The sequence below is a fragment of the Thamnophis elegans genome, chromosome 16 (assembly GCF_009769535.1).
Source record: "Thamnophis elegans isolate rThaEle1 chromosome 16, rThaEle1.pri, whole genome shotgun sequence".
Classification (NCBI taxonomy): domain Eukaryota; kingdom Metazoa; phylum Chordata; class Lepidosauria; order Squamata; family Colubridae; genus Thamnophis; species Thamnophis elegans.
This window is the reverse complement of record NC_045556.1, coordinates 17880069-17901427: the sequence shown is the minus strand read 5'-3', so window position 1 is coordinate 17901427 and position 21359 is coordinate 17880069. Positions and strand designations below refer to the sequence as shown.

At 44.6% G+C, this 21359-nt stretch overlaps 1 protein-coding gene across 1 annotated transcript in view; it reads left to right on the top strand.

Annotated features, from left to right (window-relative positions):
* Window positions 1-21359, top strand: part of ST8SIA2 (ST8 alpha-N-acetyl-neuraminide alpha-2,8-sialyltransferase 2) — a 41756-nt gene that overhangs the window by 12792 nt on the left and 7605 nt on the right. Inside the window, 11 exon segments of the mRNA XM_032233159.1 lie at window positions 10020-10041; window positions 10043-10083; window positions 13621-13778; window positions 17465-17499; window positions 17501-17693; window positions 19265-19278; window positions 20333-20450; window positions 20453-20520; window positions 20522-20551; window positions 20553-20589; window positions 20592-20628. Coding sequence (XP_032089050.1) covers window positions 10020-10041; window positions 10043-10083; window positions 13621-13778; window positions 17465-17499; window positions 17501-17693; window positions 19265-19278; window positions 20333-20450; window positions 20453-20520; window positions 20522-20551; window positions 20553-20589; window positions 20592-20628 — 753 coding nt within the window.

The following is a 21359-nucleotide window of genomic DNA, read 5'->3' as shown; positions in this document are numbered from 1 at the left end:
CCTTACCAAGGCATTGTAATTGTTTATGTGCCTCCTTTCAAATGTGTCCTTTGAAATAGGAATATTAGATTTCCTTTTCTCTAGCAAGGAAATGGTTGCAACCAGCCTTCTTTTTTCAAAATTAATCCCAGCGGTCCATTCAGGATTGCACAAATCAGAATTTCTTTAATGTTCCCCCAACTCTTCCGCTGCATCCGAGTGTGACATCACAGCTGTTGACCTCAAGTTGGCAGGTGGGATCCCAAAATAAATTATTATGCAGAATGCACCATCAGCTCTCATTCCTCAGCCCATTGCCCACGGGAGATGGGCTGGCATTCCCAGAGTTATTTCGGCTACCCATTGACAGAGCAAAAGGTTGGGGAAGGTTGCTTTATACTGTATTCCTCCTCCAGGTAAGATGAGATAGGAGACAATGAGTTGTCTTTCAGACATCATTGACATATTTATTGCAAAAGATTCCAAAGCACAGAGCAGATAATCATTTTCTTTCTTTTCTTTCTCTCTTTTTTCTCTCTTCTACTTTCTTTCTTTCATTCTTCCTTCATTTCTCTCTCTATCCTTCCCTCCCTCCCTTCCTTTCTTTTTCCACTTTCTTTCTTTCATCCTTTCTCTCTCTCCTTCCTTCCACCCATTCCCTCCCCCCCTTCCTTTTTCTTTCTCTTCCTTCCTTCCTTCCACCTTTTCTTTCTTTTTTTTTTCTCAAATATAAAACATATTAATTTTTGGCTGCAAAAACTCAACAGTACACAGTATTTCTATAATGATAAGCCATTGTAATCATCAAATCCCAAATTAAAGTTCCTTTCTTTCTGCTTCAAACAAACAGACCACATAGAAATAAAGCTAGACCAAGTTTTTTTTTTAAACGAGGTTGTTTGTTTCACCATCTCAGCCAGTTTCATTAACTTCTTCACCATTTTTCAAATTGTGGGAAACTGTAGGTCCCTCCATCTCTCTGTGTGTAAATGTGCTGTTATCATACAAAGTCCCCCATTTTTCTTCAATCGGCTTAGCTAGCCTAAGATAAGCCTAAACCTAAAGCAAAAACCTCTAATGTCAATTGTTCGTTTGTTTTAGAATTCTCTGAATCAAAGCGGTTTGTTATCCCAATAAATCATAGCTGTCTTATGCCCACCAAAGTTGATAAAAGTGCCTTCAGGTTGGTTACATTTCCAGTATGTGTTTGAACTTATGATTCACAATTGAATGGAGAATGAGAGCAGCGTCCATACCATACAAGCAATTGGGGAAGAGGGATTTTGGCTGATCAGCATGAAAAACATTCCCAAGGCCAAATCCTTTGGACTTCTCAATTGGGAAACCCATCAGGGTTGTTCCAAAAGTGCTGTTTCAAAAGGCAGCTGGACCTTCTTTGTTTTTTCCTTGAAGACATTTCGCTTCTCATCCAGAAGCTTCTTCAGTTCGACTGAACGGTGGAAGATGGAAGGATTTATATTCCTTGCAGTAATCTGGTCATTAGTGCTCTTTCTGAGAGTCACTGAGGCCACTTGGAGGATTATCTATGCCTTCAGGGTCACCCAAATAGTCACCCATCTTTAAGGAAAAACAAAGTCCAGTTTTGGTGGGGGGGAAGCACCTTTGGGATTGTTCGCACCTAGGCTTCCCCAAAAAACACAAAGCAGATTCCTGATCCCGGCAAAACCCCTTTTATTAAACAAATTTGAATTCCTCTCCTTGAGATTTAGCAAAGGCCTGCAAACAGTCTTTCAAAGGAATATTTAGGACCACAGACCTTATCTAGCTTGGACAGCTGCCATGTAAACATTTTCCAAATGAGATACTGTGCAAGGAAAGACTGGGCACAGAATCTCTGAGATTCACGGACAGATCTTCACATTCCTGAAATGAATCTAATGACTGAATGAATGAATTGTTTCCTGCAAAAGCCCACTCCGCTTTCACTCCTCTTTTATTTCCTCTGGGAGAGCCATTCATCATCCACCTGTGGCCTCACTTCCAAGTCAACCCCTGTTCCTTAGCTGTTCCCTTCGTCTGGCAACTCTGGACATGCACACACTGGGAACAGGCTCCAGCTGTTTGTCTGCCTCACTGATGTCTAACTCTTAAGGCAGCTGATAACTGGCATACGGCCCTCCCCCCATCTCTGCCTCCGACGCAGAGCCCTGATCAGAGCCTTCCCCAGATTCTAGGACTGGCCCATGTACCTCCCCAACCTCCTCACTGTCCGAATCTGCTACCAGCTCCACTGGCCACTGGTGAGCCACAACAGGGGTAACCATGACTTGTATGACTGAAAATCTCTGTAGATAATGAGGGGGGTTAACCAAAATCCGGATGGAACACCTGCCCATCATTGCATCCAAACTACAGTAGTCCTCAATTTACGACCACAATTGAGCCCAAATGTATGTTGTCAGGTGAGAAAGTTGTTAAATGTCTTTTGCCCCATTTTACAACTTTCCTTGCCACGTTTGTTAAGTGAATCATTTCAGTTGTTCATTTAGTCACGCGGTTGTTAAGCGAACCTGGTTTCCTCATTGACTTTGCTTGTCAGAAGGTCGCAAAAGGGGATCCCATGGCCCCCGGTTCCATCACAAAACCGCGTTTGACTAAAGGGCACTCGACGAAACCGCGTAGCTGATGTCATCACAGCGCGACAATAGCGCGGAGAAAAAAGCACGCTGTAAACACTAAACCTAAAATTAACCCCTAAACCTAAACCTAACCCCCCTAAACCTAATCCTAAACCTAACCCTAAACCTAACCCTAACCCTAAACCTAACCCCTAAACCTAACCTAACCAACCCTAACCTAACCCTAAACCTAACCCTAAACCTAACCCTTACCTTAACTTGAATCGGCTTGCTTTCAAAGCGCTATTTAAACCGCCCTTCTTTCTCCGCGCTCGCTGTTGTCGCCCTGTTGATGACGTCAGCGACGCGGTTTAATCGGGCGCGCTTTAGTCGAGCGCGGTTTTGTCGTGCCACGTGTAGAGGAAGGGGTTAAAATCTATAAAGGGATTTCTTAAGGCAGTTTCATTTCCAGCTGGTTTGTGCTTGGGAGACGAAAGCTGCAGTGTGAAAACAAAACTCTTAGGGAAAAATGAATAGATCTGAACGAAAGCAGTCTTGACGAATGGATGAATACAAGCAGAGAAATGAAGGGGTATGTTTAGTTATAAATGAAAGGTCTAAAATGTATCCGAGAAACTATGAATTAGTGCTCTCCAGACTATTACAACTATCTATGAAAATAGGAATCTGCAAGTTGGTATAAAAATGCACGTTACATTCCAGTGAATGCAATTGTGAAAGAGCCGGAATGAATTTTGCGGAAAATTGAGTGACATTCTGAATTATATAATTGGAGATAGGAGATACTTGGTTAGGAATCGTGATTAAATGGGTGCCTAGAGTGTAGCAAAGAATGTTTGGGTCACTCAAAGATTCAAGAATGAATGCGAATTATATTGTGAGCGTCTGCTTAAATACTGCTTCAAATATATAACTCGAGCCTATATCTATTCAGATATACACAAGCAAACGACTTCTTTTATTGTTTATAATGAAAGGATGAGAGAATTGATGAGCGATTCAGGAGCGATGAGAGATTCTCAGTATAAGAAGGAGCCTTTATTGATAACATCACAAGTGAATTTGGAGTGAAATAGACATGAAGGAATTGGAATGAAAGGAGAATGTTTACTGGACTAGAACAAACCACCACCACCACCCCCCCTGCCTCTTCCTCCCTCCTCCTCTCTTCTATCTCCTCCTCCTCTTCCTCCTCCCTTCTTCCCCCTCCTCCTCTTCCCCTTTTCCTCTTCTTCCTCTTCCTCATCCTCCTCATTCTCCTTCTTCTTCCATGTGACATGTCTAAATCAAACCTTAAACTGCCAAAATGAAGCCACCTTCTTGGCTTTGTCTTTGGCCAAAAATAAGTCATTATCGGCACATGTTTCTGGTAGTAGCCAACATTCCAGAAGATGGGCTTGGTTCTGTGTCTCTCCACCTTCACACAGCGTGTTGTTATCCACTAAGAGCCTCCAATTGAGTTGATTGGTTTTACAGGCCCTCCAACTCTCAACCTATCCAGGTCCTCCAACAGGGGTGAAATCCTCCCATTTCATCCTGGTTCAGCTGAACCGATAGAGACAATTGTCATTCATTCTGTGAAGCGGTAGTTAAAAAATATCCACCCCACCCCCACGTTTTAAAGCATTTTTACTACCTATTCACCCAAACCAGAAGTTAAAAAGTGGGGGGGGAAGGTTCCATGACAATCAGCTATGCCATGCGATCATGGGAACCTTTTTTTTTTTTTTACTTTTTAATGTGTTTTTTACTACCTATTTACCCAGACCAGTAGTAAAAAAAATGCTTTAAAAAGTGGAGGAAAAAATGTTCCCACGATTGCAGGACACAGCTGAACCTTTTCCCCCCACTTCTTAAAGCAATTTTTATTACTGGTTCGGGCGAATAGATAGTAAAAATGCTTTAAAAATTAAAAAAGTTGGCCATGCCCACCCAGTCACATGACACACACCCCACCAAGCCACGCCCAGACTACTGGTGGCAAAAAAAATGTACATTTCACCACTGTCCTCCAAGTAGTATGAGGGAAGTCGGATCCTTCAGCCGTATCCTCCTTTACGGTTATTTCTTGCTAGATGGTCTCCTTCCTCCATCTTTTGATTCAATTTGTTCTTGCGTTCCCTCAAGAATGCTTGTCCTTAGAAAAAGTTCTTTTTGGATCTACATCGGCAGGCTTGGAGCATCTATCCTAAGAAGAAATGAAATATGAAGAAATAAGAAATGATAAGAGTAACAGAAGAAATAAGGGATGGAATTTAAATGCTTGGAGAAACAACAATCTCGGATATGCTGGTTACCACTTGGAGGGCTAGACATGAGGAAATCTTTTAAAGAAATGTCTTGTTGAAGGCAAAAGAGATAGAATAACAGAGTTGGAAGGGATCTTCGAGGTCTTCTGGTCCAAATCCCTGAAGAAAACCCTCTACCATTTCAGATAAATGTCTGTACAGTCTCTTCTTAAAAACCTCTAGTGTTAGGAGTGGTAGAGGGGGAGGGGAAGTAGGCTAGAGGGGGATGATGGAGGGAAGATAGAAAGTTGGAGGGGTGGAAGAAAGAGGTGTATGGAGAGTGGAAGAGGTATATTGGGTTTCTATTTTGGGGGGTATTGTTGACGAGGAATTGCTGCGATTATTGTTTAATGTTGTATGGCGTTGGCTATGCGCAGTATATATGTGAGTGTATGAAAATAAAAAAATGGAAAAAAAAAACATTATATATTTAAAAAAAAGAAATAATTAAAATGTGGTTTATTGAATTAAAAAAAAAACCTCTAGTGTTGAAGCACCCACAACTTCTGGAGGCAAGTCGCTAATCAATTAGCCTTAGGTTACATCAATAAGTACTGTGTTTCCCCGGAAATAAGACCGGGTCATATTAATTAATCATATGGAGGCTAAAACATATGAAGAATGTTGCAGGAACGGGTATGTCTAGTTTAATCAAAAGAAGGACTAGGGAGACATGATAGCAGTGTTCTGATACCTCAGGGGCTGCCGCAAAGAAGAGGGAGTCAACATATTCTCCAAAGCACCTGAGGCAGGACAAGAAACAATGGGTGAAAGCTAATCAAGGAGAGAAGCAACTTAGAACTGAGGAGGAATTTCGTGACAGTTAGAACAATTAATGAGTGGAACAACTTTCCTCCAGAAAGTTGTGATTGCTCTAACACTGGACATTTTTAAGAAGATGTTGGATATCCATTTGTCTGAAGTGGTGTAGGGTTTCCTGCCTAAGCAGAGGGTTTGACTAGAAGCCCTCCAAGGTCCCTTCCAACTCTGTTATTCTAATTCTAATTTTGCTCCTAAAGACACATTGCCACTTATTTTCCAGTTAGGTCTTATTTTCGGGGAAATACAGTACTAAATGCGTCCATCTGGCTGACATCTTAACTGAGGCTTATTTTGGGAGTAGGGCTTATATTATGAGCATCCAGGATGCTGGAAAAATCATGCTAGGGCTTATTTTCCAGTTGGGTCTTATTTTCGGGGGAACACGGTAACCCCAATGCAATGCAAATAGGTGTCAAAGTTGCCGTGATATGAGATTTTTTATCTGACTAGGCTCAGCAATTCACTAGAGTGATAACTAACCACTATAATAAAGAATCACTGATTAGTTGGGAGAAAGACTGTGATGAACCGAGATGAAATATTAAAAGTGCAGAGACATCACCCAAAGGAAAGGTATGTATTGTCAACCTGGATCATCAGGAAGAAGAAGAAGAAGAAGAAGAAAGAAGAAGAAGAAGAAGAAGAAAGAGAGAAGAAGAAGAAGAAGAAGAAGAAGAAGAAGAGAGGAGGAGGAGGAGGAGGAGGAGGAGGAGGAGGAGGAGGAGGGGAGGAGGGGAGGAGGAAGAGGAAGAGGAGGAGGAGGAGGGGGGGAGAAGGAGGAGGAGGGGAGGAGGAGGAGGAGGAGGAGGACGAGGAAGAGGAGGAGGAGGAGGGGGGAGGAGGAGGAGGGGAGGAGGAGGAGGAGGGGAGGGATAATTAATGCCTTTTAGCTCTGGTGCTGCAGACAATTGTGAGAAGAGCTTAACCTGCAAAAGGAACAAATAATCAATACAAGCTGATGTAAAATCTACTGGAAGCGCTAGTAATGAAGCTCAGCAGAAGCGCTAACAATGAAAAACGGACTGGATTGAAGCTAATGTTTGGGAGATGTAATGAACAGGCAAGAGTGACTGGAAACCTCCCTTATGCAGGGGGAGAAAACCCCAAAGCCGATTATGAAAAGGCCAATAGAAAAAAAAAAAAAAAGAAAGGCAATAGACTATCATGGAGAACACAACCAGGAGCAGAATACACATAGTCCTCAATTTACGATCACGATGAGCCCAAAACCTCTGTGCTGAGTGGAAACATTTCTTAAGGGGTTTCTCCCATTTTACAACCTTCATTGCCACCGCTGTTAAGTGAATCACCATAGCTGTTAAGTTAGTCAAATGGTTGTTAAGTGAATCTGGCTTCCTCCATCAATTTGCTTGTCAGGTGGTCAAAAAGGGAATCGCATGACCACGGGACTCTGCAACCGTCATAAACGTGAGTCATCTGAATTTTGATCAAATGACCACGGGGATGCGTCAATGGTTGTAAGTATGAAAAACGGCCGTAAGTCACTTTATTCGGTGCCGTTGTAACGTCAGACGGTCACTAAATGTACTGTTGTAAGTCGAGGACTCCCTGTACTGCAAATGTGGGATTGGAAAGGGAAAAATGTTGACACGGAAGTCATAAACCTGGAAAGGAAATTTGTGAAGGGCGGAGGAGGGAAAAAACAGATGCGGTTTACTTACGGGTAGCTGTGCAATTTGTTTAAGACGTGTGTAAAGGCTGCCTCTGTGCCTGGTCGCCTTCTCCTCTCGCAGAGGAAGCAACTGAAGGGAAAAGACTCAACCGTCCTTTGCAAAGGTGCCGGGGAAGAATTTTGGCAGAATTATGATTGGAACTACAGGCAGATGTTATGCTCTCACTCTCTCTCTCCTCCTCTTCCTCTCTCCCTCCCCTCCCTCTCTCTTCCACCTTCCTCCCCCTCCCATTCCACCCTTCCTCCCTCCTTCCCTCTCCTCTGTTTCTCCCTCTCTTCTCCCACTCTCCCATTCTCTTCTCCCCTCTCTTTCCTCTCCCTCTCTCCCCCTTTCTCCCTCCCCTCCTCTTTCCACTCTCTTCCCTCTCCCTCTCCCCCTCCCATTCCCCTCTCTCCCCACCCTCCTTCCTCTCCCTTCACTTTTCCCTCCTCCCCTCCCCCTCTCCCACCCTCCTTCCCCCTCCCCTCTCTTTTCCTCTTCCTCCCCTCCCCCTCTCTCCACCCTCCTTCCCCCTCCCTCTCTTTTCCTCTTCCTCCCCTCCCCCTCTCTCCCACCCTCTTTTCCCCCCCCTCTCTTTTCCTCTTCCTCCCCTCCCTCTCTCTCCACCCTCCTTCCCCCTCCCCTCTTTTTCCTCTCCTTCCCCCTCCCCTCTCACCCTCCTTCCTCCCCTCTGTTTCCTCTCCCTTCCTCTCCCACTCTCCCCCACCTTCCCCTCCCCCTCCCTCTCCTCTTCCACCCTCTTTTGCTCTCCCTCTCCCCCCCTTCATCTCTCTCTCCCACCGTCCTTCCCCCCCTCTCTTTTCCTCCCCCTCCCCTCCCCACTCTCTTTCCACCCTCCTTCCCACCCTCTCTTTTCCCCTCCCTCTTCTTCCCTCCCCCCCCCCTCTCTCCCCCTCCTTCCCTCCCCCACCCTCTCCCTCTCTCTTCCACCCTCTTTCCCTCTCCCCCTCCCATTCCCCTCTCTCTCCCACCCTCCTTCCCTCTCCCTTCTCTTTCCTCTTCTTCCCCCTCCCTCTCTCCCCTCCACCTCTCACACCCTCCTTCCCCTCTCTTTTCCCCTCCCATTCTCCTGTTCACTCTCTCTGCCCCTCATTCCCTCTCCACTGTCTCCTCCTGCCTCCCTCTCTCCCCCCTTCCCTCTTCCCCCTCTCACTTCCTCTCTCTCTCGTCCACTTTCCTTCCGTACCCCACTTTCCCCTTCCCCCTCCCATTCACACACACGACACACACCCGTGACGCAGCACTATAATTGATCTTCCACAGATCTTTGAGAACCAGGCAAGTTTAAGTAGTTCTAATAGTGTGCAAAGTATAAAACAAGCATTGGTGATATCTCCCTGGTTGCTCATGTATTTATGGAGAATTTTTGGAGGAAGGCTTGCGTTGATGTTAGAAATGTTTTCGGTGGGCACATGACTATACCATGGGTTGGCTAAGAACTCAATAATTGCAGTGAATGTTAGGTAGCTTGTATATGCAACAAGAGAACACTGTTTTGTTATCTAGTGGTTAAGGCACCAGGTTAGGAATAAGAATACTGACTTTCGGTCTTTCCTAAACCATCGTAAGAGCACACGGTAGCGCAGTGGTTAGAGTGCAGTACTGCAGGCTACTTCTGTGATTGCCAGCTGCCTGCAATTGGCAGTTCAAATCTCACCAGGCTCAAGGTTGACTCAGCCTTCCATCCTCCGAGGTGGATACAACAAGGACCCAGACTCTTGGGGGCAAATTGCTGACTCTGTAAACCGTTATGAGAGGGCTGTAAAGTACTGTGAAGCGGTATGTAAGTTTAAGTGCTATTGCTAATTGCTATCTTGATCTTGGTCAGTCACTCACTCTCAGTAATACAAAAGCAGCTGTCCCACACCAAATTCTATGAATTTCTCTGTCTCTGTCTTCTCTGTCTCTCTCTGTCTCTGTCTCTTTCTCTCTCTCTGTCTCTTTCTCTGTTTATTGGATTTATATGCTGCCCTTCTCCCAAAGGAGTGTGTGTGTTGTGTGTGTTTGTGTGTGTTGCCATATATAAAACCTATCATCCATGGATCTTTTCTTATTGACTATCCATAAATCATAATAAGAAAGATTCTCTCCATGATCATGCTTAGCTTTCTAGATCAGCCAAAGTTGATTTTGCAGTTATGAATTTTCTGAAAAGGAGACCTTGTCACCATCCTTCACTCTATAGAGATGTTGGGCTTCAGTTCCCAGAGGGCCAGTTCTGCTTGTGGGAAATTATGGATTCAGCTGGAAATTGTGACTCGAAGATGCAAGGAAAAGCTAAAGCAGAACTGTCAAAATTCTCCTGCTGGCTTTTCTTTTCTGAATGGTTTCACTCCTATTGATTCCACGGGAAGTTCCTTCTGAACAAGAGTCCTTTGGCCAACACTTCAATCAATTCCAACAACGGATAGACCTGAGTTGACTATTTTCTCATCAACCCGCTTGCTTTCCATCAGTTAGACGATGCTTCATCGGCGCTGTGAAGACGGGAGAAAAGGGAAGAGTCTCTGAACACAAAAGCGTCTCTAAGCATCTTATCTCTAGACGATGAACTCTTGAGTGTTTTCTCGGCTCCACAGTGCAGAAGGAATCGCTGTGAGCAGTTGATAAATAATACATTTCCTTTGTTTTTGCAGGAATTCTGGAGGCCGAGGTGCACGTCCGATCGGCAGTGAGCAGTCTACATAGCAGATCTAATAGGTTCGGTAAAATAGATGGTGTCTTCCTTTGTTTTCTGCTCAAAGGTTGCTGCTAATCTCTTTCATTGTGTCATTTTCTCCTTTTCAGTCTGTCTGGGGGAGATGCTCTATTCACTTACTCTCTAGATCTGCTCCCTCCCCATGTTTCTGGGCAGTTTTCCGCAAGAGGCTATATCCCTTTAGGTCATGTTTGGTTAATTCTGGTTTATGAATAAGTGGCAATTTGCTGACAAAATAAGCCACAGTGGTTTTAGCAACCCATGGATCGCAGGTGAATCCAGCCATTAACTGGTTGGGAGTGTTGAAGACAATCTGAACAGTTGGATCTTTCCTGGATCCAAATGCATCTCTGCCCTTTCTGGAGAAGCGCAGGGAAGGGAAGGGAGAGGAGGGAGGGGAGGGGAGAGGAGAAGTGTAGAATGAACAGTTAATAGAGTAGAATGACTAGGCATAGAGTCGAAGTAGAGTAGAGTAGAGTCGAGTAGAGTAGAGTAGAGTAGAGTAGAGTAGAGTACTTTAGAATGAATATAGAATAGAATAGAGTCCCGTAGGGTACAGTAGAGTAGAGTAGAATGAATGGAGAATAGAGTAGAGTAGAGTAGAGTAGAGTAGAGTCGAGTAGAGTAGAGTCGAGTAGAATAAAATTTTATTGTCACTTTAACTGTACACTAATCAGCATACATTAAAGTGAAATTTAGCAATAGCAATAGCAGTAGACTTATTATCCGCTTCATAGGGCTTTCAGCCCTCTCTAAGCGGTTTACAGAGTCAGCATATCGCCCCCACACAATCTGGGTCCTCATTTCACCCATCTCGGAAGGATGGAAGGCTGAGTCAACCTTGAGCCGGTGAGATTTGAACCGCCGAACTGCAGATAGCAGTCAGCTGAAGTGGCCTGCAGTACTGCACTCTACCCACTGCGCCACCTCGGCTCGGTTCCTTGCCTTCAGCTCTCAAAAGATAACCATTATGCATATACCGGCATATACAGACATATATGACACAGAGAGACATCACAGTCTAATGTTCGAATGCCTACATCTACATGGCAGAAAAAAGAAAGCTTCTACACCTGCGTGTGATTACCCATGCGAACTCTGCCCCCTTCAATTTAGCATCTGATGGCTACAGGCAAGTTGTTCTCCACACGAGAACAAACAACAGCATTTGTACCTTGCCTTATGTCTTCAGATTTCAGCTTCTTTGTTATGTTACCAAATATGTGGGAGGTTTTTGAAGGCAGTTTAGTCTTGCAGGTTGCATCGTGGCAATCTTATCAACACTGCAATTGTTTGCATAGTATGTTCCCTTTTATTGTAATGAAAAAAGTGGGGAAGGGAAAAGTCATGGGTGAGTCATTGACCTGAAAATGTGGCATTCGGTTACTGGTCAACAAATCAGCACAGTTCTCTAGCTCAGCTGATCATATGTGGAAGACTAGCAAGAGTTGGTGGCTGATGGTTTTTCCTAAGCTCTTCATTCATAGAGAGGTCAAAAGATTCATGCTTACAGCATTTTGAGGTTCAGATAGTCAGATCAGTCTGGATAAGGGGTCAGCAACCCATAGCTCTGGAGCCGCATGTGGCTCTTTCATCCCTCTGATGTGGCTCCCTGTTGCTGGCCGGCACTACAATTTGGAGAGGACCTTCCGGTTGTGGGGGGGGAAGCATGGTGTGCCAGGAGGAGAGTCTATAGCAAGGGGTGGGTTTTTTGGTGGGCTCCACAATTGATAGGGCTTTCAGTTAGAACAGGTAGAAGAAAAAGGATTGCCAATCTTAGGAGGAGACTCTATGGTTGGGAACTGGACTTCTGGTCAGCTCCAACATTGAATGTGGGGCTTCCAGTTAGGACCTTTGTGGCTCCCGGTGTTTTCTTTTCTGTGGGAAATGAGTCCAAATGGCTCTTTGAGTGTTTAAAGTTGCCAACCTCTGGCATGGATCATCCTCCAAGGTATTCAAATTGAATTCAGATGACCTGAATTCAGGAGAATTCAGAATTCAGAAGAATTCAGAAGAATTCAGATGAACTGCTTATGTGGAAGGGATTCAGGTACCAACAGATGTGCTCTATGCATTATTGCTGGCGTCTTTTTGGTTTTTTTGCATTGGATATTCTTTCCTAGCCTGTTGCTTCCCAGATTTGTTAGGATTGCAATTCCTGTGAAGAACACATGGGCCAAAGTTGCAAATATGCAAGATGTCAGGTTGAAGAAGACAGGCATCATCCAATACATCATAGGATTGATTGTTTTGGCATGTTTAACCCAGTGGTGGATTCAGCTAGTTCGCACCTATTTGGGAGAACCGGTTGTTAACTTCCTAAGCAGTTTGGAGAAACAGTTGTTGGAAGAAATCTCATTTTGTTTTTTCCCCCCACTTTACAGGGCTAATCCTGTAAGGAAGGCAGGAAGGAAACATTCTGGTGTTGTTTCTAGCCGAATCTTTATTGCCCTGCTTAGAGAAACTGCCTCTCCGGTTAACCCTTGTTACATTGTAACAGCTAAGGCGAAGCGCCCATCGACGTGACGTTGAGTTGCCCACGCCCACCCAGTCACATGACCACCAAGGCCTCACCTACCCAGCTGGTCATTAGGGCAGAGAACCGGTTGTTAAATTATTTCAATCCCACCACTGGTTCACCAAAGAAGTAAATGGGTGAAGAGACCCTGGAATAGATGGCATATAAGAAGCAAAATTTGAGAAGAAAAATTTGAATTAATTCCACACTTCCAAACTGACCAATAAACCCAAAGTTACCAATTTAAATAGGCAGATTTTTTAAAAAAAAAACTCTTATAAAATGATCCATCTGCATGGATCCGTGAAAACATCTTTTCCAAATAGCATGAGGGAAAACTGCTTGCACACAGGGTTGCACACGGATTTGCAAACAAAATAAACCTCTCCAAGAAAATGATTACCAAATTGCAAGCAAATTATAGCACGTTTTGTGTTTTGTTTTGTTATAATCAGCGTGATAAAGGAAACAAGACATGGAGATGAGAAACAGAGAAAACCTAAAGGGATTGGTTCCAAAAGAGTAAAAAATAGAGAGGAATCAAAACTGATGGAGTCACGCCTCTCAAATGACTCTATCAAGAACCCATCAGGATGGTCTTTGTTTGACTGTCATCAAAAGAGAAATAGGAATGGGGAAATCCAGCCAATTCTAACTGATAGCTTCAACTAGCTGACTTCTCAGGGATTGCAGCTGGCTGGCATAGGAGAGCAATCAGAAGGATATTGGGACTACTATTAATACATCTCCCCCCTTCTCTGTCTGTCTGTCTGTCTGTCTATCCATCCATCCATTCATACATACATACAACCACAGACACAATCTATTCATCTATCTACATATCTATCCTCTCTCTATTTCTTCTCTCTCTCTCTCATCTATTCATTATCTATCTATCTATCTATCTATCTATCTATCTATCTATCTATCTATCTATCTATCATCTATCTGTATCTATCTAACCCATTCATCCATCCATCTATCTTATTTCATTCTTCTTTGTTCTCCTTTTTCTCCCCAGAACGGAAGGGACAGTAAATGGGTCTTCATCTCCAGCTGTTGCTGAGCAAAGTAACAACAACATTAAGCACCCTGACAAGACAGTTCAATCCCAGTGGATACACAATCAGACGTTGTCACTGACCATCAGGTATGGGGAATGGCCCACAGGGGACCAATGTTAGCCATGGTTGACAAATGACAGACAAAGACCAAGGTGGATACTAGTTATGTGGTGGACAAGGAGTAGAACAACAAGGATCAATTCATGGGGTGAGTTGAGCCTTCCAAATGATAGATGGGTTTCTAATCCCCCTTCTGTACAAATGACCCCATTGATTTTGATTCTTGATATTTTTTGGACCTCCGCCTCCTATCCCTGCTTCAGATATTTTGGGGCTCCCATTTCCAGAACTCCTCAGCGAAGGTGGCTCAATCTTGCCCTGCTCTCAAAAAAGGAAGATGGATAGCCCTGAAACAAATGCCTTCCTATCATGGAATATGTATGTGTATATATATGTATGTATGTATGTATGTACGTACGTACGTATGTACGTACGTACGTACGTACATATGTATGTAATCAGCTCAGTTGAGCTGATTCACCACCGCCACTGGCAGTTAAAAGAAGAAACAGCCGAGATCTCACATTGCTCCTGGAAGCACGAAGCCGAGCAAACAAGCCTGAAGATGACGAATGAGACTTCGTCGAAACGTCGCTAAGACACTTCCAATTTTACGCGGGAGAAAACCCGAATAACCATAATATACGTATATATGTATGTATGTATGTATATATGTATATATGTATGTATGTATAGTATGTATATGTGTATGTATGTATGTATGTATGTGTATATATAGATATATATATATATATATATATATATATTATATTATATATATATATATAATATATATACACACACACAACACACACACACACACACACATACATACATACATACACACACACACACACACACACACACACATATACCATTCGCAAGCACTAACGGATTACTTTCTTCTTTGTTCCATTGTACAATTCTGTTTAGATAAGTTGGAATCCCTCAAAGAATCGGATAGCTCCAGGCTAGAAAACCTTGTTGACAGAGCTGGGGAAATAATTTTTGCATGAAGTGCAACATAGATTATGCAGGCCAAGAAGTATTAGTATTAATGAAATGGCCTCTGAGTTGAGCTGAATGCTGGATGAATGCACATTCATGTAGTTGGTCAGGAATGGAGGCCTAGCTTTCAATTTCTTGATTTGCTTGCTTGCTTGCTTGCTTGCTTGCTTGCTTGCTGCTTGCTTGCTTGCTGCTTGCTTGCTTTCTTTCTTTCTTTCTTCTTTCTTCTTCTTTTGGTTCGTTTCTCTTCCCCCGTTTTTCCTTACTAATCTGCTATCTGCGATAAGGTTACGGAATCAATATTAGTATCATGCTTCTCCTTGTTGTTACAGAGCAATTGTAATTCATAAATTCCCGTAGCCATTGCAAAATACAATTTCCCAGCTCCCCAAAATGTTGGCAAATTTTCAAAGCTGTTGAAGAAGAAGGGAGGTGGGAAATACATCAAAAGTCAAGACTGTGTACAAAGTGAAGGAAAGAAAGAAAGAGAGAGATTTGAAAAAGATAGGTGTTGTTTTGCCAAGAGCCAAGGCAGTGATTAGGTGACCAAGCAATTGAGTCTTTTGGATCCGAGACTACGAATAAGTGGATAAAAGGGATTTTATGTTTTATATCAAGTAAGCAAACACATTTAAAGCCTAGGATTAAAAACATAAATACCAAGCAGATGATTCCGAAATCTCCTATAAGCTGTTAAAGGTAAAGGTTCCCCTGCAGATGCATGATAGTTGTTCCTGACTCTAGGGGCCAGTGCTCATATCTGTTTCAAAGACAAAGAGCCAGCGCTCCTCCTAAGACGTCTCTGTGGTATGTGGCCAGCATGACTAAATGCCAAAGGTGCATGGAACGCTGTTACCTTCCCACCAAAGGTGGTTCCTATTTTTCTACTTGCATTTTTTACGTGCTATCGAACTGCTAGGTTGGCAGAAGCTGGGACAAGTAACGGGAGCTCTCTCTGTTACGCAGCGCTCGGGATTCGAACCATCGAACTGCCGACATTTCTGATCAACAAGCTCAGTGTCTTAGCCACTAATCCTGTTAGGAGCTCCTTAATAGCAGGGATATTTCAAGGGTAGCCAGTTTCTACAGAATCCATACTGGGTTGTATGTAGGAATTTCCGTCAAAAACAAAACAACCCTGCAGTTTTTAATCAAAATCTGGCCGTGTGACTTCATGGCCCCACTGGGTCAGGAGATTGTTAGACTTGACCTTGTTTGGGTGGCCCATGACTTGGGGATGGGTGTTGAATGTCTTGAGACTTTCACAACCAGAGAAGCTTTGAAGCTACCTGATGATCCTTCCCTTCCCCTGATTCACTAAACAAGATGGAAATAACCAGCAGGCTTGCTCAAATGAACTGTAAAGTGTAAAGGATTTTTTTTAATATCAAGGAGAAAATCCAAATATGTCACTAAATAACAATTGTTTCTCCACACCACCATACAGTGGTGGGTAGATGGAGGGGAGAGGAGAGGAGGAGAGAAGGGAATGGAGAGGGGAGGAGAGGAGAGAGGGGAAGAGAGAAATGGAGGGGAGGGAAGGAAGGATGGAAGGATGGAAGGGAGGGAGAGAAGGAGGAGAAGAGTAGTGAGGGAAAGAGGAAGGAAGGAGAGGAGTAGGAGGGAGGGGAGGGAGGAAGAGAGGAGTAGGGAGGAAGAGAGGAATGAGGGGAGAAAAATGAAGGAAGGAGGAGAGAGGAAGGAAGGAGAGGAGTAGGGAGGAAGAGAGGAAGAGGAGAGGAGAGGAGGAGGAAGAGAGGAAGGAGGGAGAAAAGAATGGAGGGAAGGAGGGAGGGAGAGAGAGGAAGGAGAGGAGTAGGGAGGGAGAGAAAGAAGGGAGAAGGGATGGAGGGAGGAGGGAGAGGGGAAGGAGAGAAATGGAAGGAAGGAGGGAGGAGGGGGAGAGGAAGGACGGAGAGGAGTAGGGAGGGAAGAAGGAAGGGAGAAAGGAATAGAGGGAAGGAAGGAGGGAGGGAGAGAGGAAAAGGAGAGGAGAGGAGGGAGAAGGAAGGGAGAAAGGAATGGAGGGAAGTAGGAGGGGGAGGAGGAAGAAGAGAGTAGGGAGGGAGAGAAAGAAGGGAGAAAGGGATGGAGGGAAGGAGGGAGAGAGGGAAGGAGAGAAATGGAAGGAAGGAGGGAGGGAGGGGGAGAGGAAGGAAGGAGAAGAGTAGTGAGGGAGGGAGGAAGGAGAGGAGTAGGGAGGGAGAAGGAATGGAGGGAAGGAGGAGGGGGAGAGGAAGGAAGGGGGAGTAGGGAGGGAGAGAAGGAAGGGAGAAAGGAAGGAGGGAAGAAAGGAGGGAGGGAGAGAGGAAGGAAGGAGAGGTAGGGAGGGAGAGAAGGAAGGGAGAAAGGAATGGAGGGAAGTAAGGAGGGAGGGAGAGAGGAAGGAAGGAGGGAGGAGGGAGGGAGAGAAGGAAGGGAGAAAGGAAGGGGGAAGGAAGGAGGGAGGGAGAGAGGAAGGAAGGAGAAAGGAAGGAGGGAGGGAGAGAAGGAGGAGGAAGGGAGGGAGGAAGGAAGGAGGGAGGAGAGAGGAAGGAAGGAGGGAGTAGGGAGGGAGAGAAGGAAGGTTGAAAGGAATGGAGGGAAGGAGGGAGAGAGGGAAGGAGAGAAATGGAAGGGAGGAAGGAAGGAGAGTAGGGATGGAGGGAGGAAAGGCTAGGCAGTATTCCTGAAAGCCTAACGGCTCTTTCTGTGTTCTTATCTTCCTCTTCTTCTAAAAAAAACATCCTGAAGTTTTGGATGCGGAGAAAGACATCTCGGTGCTGAGAGGGAACTCTGAAACCGGGAGACATCATCCACTACGTATTTGACAGGGACAGCACCATGAATGTTTCCCAAAATCTCTATGCCCTCTTACCAAGGACATCCCCACTGAAGGGCAAGCACTATCGGACGTGTGCCATTGTGGGGAATTCGGGCATCCTGCTGAACAGCGGCTGCGGCAAGGAAATTGACGCCCACAGCTTTGGATAAGGTAAGCCTCCTATGGAAAGGGCAAGAAGACTCCTTGGCTTCAGGCAGGGTAAGGCAGACCTTGGGTGGCAAAAAGCAGGGTATCTTCTTTCTCCCTCCTACTCCCTCTCCCTCTCCCTCCTCCTCTCTCCCTCCTTCTCCCTCCTCCCTCCTTTTCCCTCTTATGAATGTATCCTAGCCAGGCTGCTTAATTCCAGGGGTTAAATAATGGCTCCTTCCGTATTTTTATTTTTTTAAAATTGGGAGCTTAAAGAAGCTGTTCTGACTGAGGCTTCCCGAGAGCATGAAGCAAACACCTTGTCCTGATTAAAACTCCTTTTCTTAATTTGCTGTGAATTCTGCTCATCCACAGACCTTTTCTGGCTTGGAGAGCTGCCAGGCTGATATCTGCAAAACTTGACAAGGAGTCTCAGGAGGGTCAACGAACCAATTAAGCGAAATAATTGTCTCCTGCAAACTCCACTCCCCTTTTACCTCTCTTTTATTTCCTCTGGGAGCAGCCATTCATTGTCTGGCCTTACTCCCAAGTCGACCCCTGTTCTTTAGCTGTTCCCTTTCATCTGGCCAGCTCTGTACATGTGCACATTGGGAACAGGCTCCAGTGTTCTTCTGCCTCATGATGTCTGAAGGCAGCTGATAACTGTCAGACGGCCTTGGCCCCCCTCTCTGCCTCCAACACAGAGCCTTCCCCAGCCTACAGGACTGGCCCATGTTTCTCCCCAACCTCCTCACTGTCCGAATCTGCTGCCAGCACTGCTGGCCACTGGCAGGCTACAACAGAAGCTGTTGACTGATGGGAAAGGCTTGGACAACGGAAGCCGTGTCATCTGGGGCAGGAGGCATCAGAGTGGCATAAGCAGCATTGCACCCAAGTGGAGAACTTTGGCACAATCCTACAATGTTGTAATTTCTCATTTGGAAGCAGGTAGTAAGAGACCTGCAGAGAGGCCTTTGGATGAAAGGAAGGTGTCAGCTGCTTGTCTTTGCTTTCTTTGAAGCTTGCTAGCAACGGCCATACCAAGGAGCGAGGAGCATTTGCGAAGGGAAGAGGGCTGGAGGTGTGAAAAGAATCTCATCATCATCAATCAGCCAATGAATAGGGCTTAGTAACAAGGTCAACCAAGTCTGGACAACTGAATGAAGCTGAATATTTAATGGCCAGCTGCCCTTCTTGTCGCCAATGTAGAGTTTTGTTCAGCAGATATATTCTCAGTGTGCCCTGAGAGGAGAAATATTGTCGCTACCTAGAATCAAACTCACAGCCTCCTGATTGTGAGGCAAGTGCTCCACCTCTTAGGCCACCACATCACTTGGAGGAGTAATAAGAATGCTATGGGAAATTGGGGAGTATGGACACTGACTGGAAACAGTGGTGCCAAATCTAGCCATCTTCCTGCCTTCAAGGACACTGGCCCTGGGAAAGGAATTTACCACAGTGCCAGAGACACCAGGTTCCCAAAACATTGGTGCAAGACCTAATTGGACTATTCTCCCAGGGGGGAGGGTTTTGGACATTGGGGATTGCTTTCAATGTATGATTTTCGTATGGTTTTTCTTCAGAGTTTGCCTTGCTTGTACTGCACTCAGCATCTCTAATAAAGTCAGAAAGGTTGTGGACTACTGCTCTAGAGGATGTCTAGAATTAAATATGTAGTCTGTCCCCGAGGCTGTATTCCTTTTTTTTCTTTTTTCTTTTAGTATTTATAATTTTTATAATATGCGATTCTGTAAACTGCTTACAGAGGGCTGGAAAGCACTATGAAGTGGTGTGTAAGCCTAAGTGCTATTGCTATTTATGTTTTATCCAAGTATAAAATAGAAAGGAAATAAAAATAAGAAATTGGGAGAAAGAAAAAGAGAAAGGGAATAAAATATGGGGTACAAGTAGAAAAAAGAAAAAAGGATTATCTCCGATTCTTTTTAGCACAGTAGAAGATAATATTACAGCCTCAACTTTTTCCTTTTACATGTTAGTATATATTAGCCGAGGAGACACTGTGGCTCAGTGGCTAAGATGCTGAGCTTGTTGATCAGAAATGTCGCAGTTCGGCAGTTCATATCCCTAGCACCACATAATGGAGTGAGCTCCTGTTACTTGTCAAAGCTTCTGCCAACTTAGCAGTTGGAAAGCATGTAAAAATGCAATAGAAAATTAGGAACCACCTTTGGTGGGAAGATAACATTCTATGCGCCTTCGGCATTTAGTCATGCTGAAGGCCACATGACCACAGAGACGTCTTCAGACAGCCCTGGCTCTTCAGCTTTGAAATGGAGATGAGCACCACCTCCTAGAGTCGGAGCAACTAGCACATATGTCCGAGGGGAAACCTTTATCTTTATAACAACAAATCTGTCTAATTAGCAAGTCAAAGTTTCTTTTTTATCACAAGCACAAAATCCAGAAGTTAGTTCCATTTTTTTAAAAAATAATTAAATAGATTCTCCTCTTGGAATAAAGCAACCAATTTCCCCATTTCTGCTTTTTCTTCCTTGCTGGGAAATAATATATATTTCTGTTTGCACGTAATAATCTTGATAAAGTAGCACCATTTATATTAACCGTATTCTTTCTTATTCTTTATCTTAAGGGAAACCTTGAGCCTGTGTTCTAATCATTTCCATTTCCAGATGCAATTTAGAGCCCCGGTGCAGGAATATATCCATGACGTTGGAATGAAGACTGATCTGGTCACCATGAACCCTTCCGTCATCCAGCGTGCCTTCGAGGACCTGGTGAATGACACTTGGCGGAGAAGCTGCTCCAGCGCCTTCATAGCCTCAATGGCAGCATCCTTTGGATCCCGGCATTCATGGCCAAAGGGGGGCAAGGAACGGGTGGAGTGGGTCCAATGAACTCATCCTCAAGCATCATATTAACGTCCGCACCGCTACCCATCTCTGCGACTGCTGCATGCTGTGCGAGGGTGAGAAGTTTCTCGGCAACAGAGGGTGAAACAAAAACAGCAGGAGAAAGTTAGCTTAGAGTCGGGGATCAATCCAACATTTCAATTTGGGACGGTTCCATCAATATCGTTGAGACAAAGTAGAGGAGATGTAGGAAGCAATGGAGTGCCTCTAGGGACTTCTGCCTTTCTGTTTCGTGCACTGAACCATTAAGGGAGGATAAAGTGAAAACTGAGTTCTGGAGGAGGGGAAAGAGTGAGAAAGTAGCTCAGAATACTATAACTGTCATGCCTGCCTCGACCTGGATCCTTAGGAAAGAAAGACCCTTGACTCCATTTGGTGCGAAAGGTATCTTTTACTAAGAGCCAAGGTTTTGCAGTACAGCAAAGCCAGAACTAAAGTTTTGCGCACAAAGTTTCCCCAGATAACTTCCCCATTTTCCGTTCCTTCCTCCTGTTATCTCCCTAGTTGTCTAGTTACATTCAAAAGATTTGTTTGGTAACAGTCTCTGCAGCGGTGGGCGAAACGGTAATCCGTTACATTCCATTCCAGGCTTCTGGCCTTGGGACGGTGAGCTGATGTCTTTGGAAGGCACAATGAGTAGTTTCTGTTCCCCCTCCCAACAGTTCCCTCCCCCTCCCATATTTTATGGCAGGCTGACATCTAGCAAAGCAAAGCTGAAGCATACGATGACACCTCTGACAATCATCTTGATTTTGTTGATACAACCGATAGGCTTTCAAAATTGATG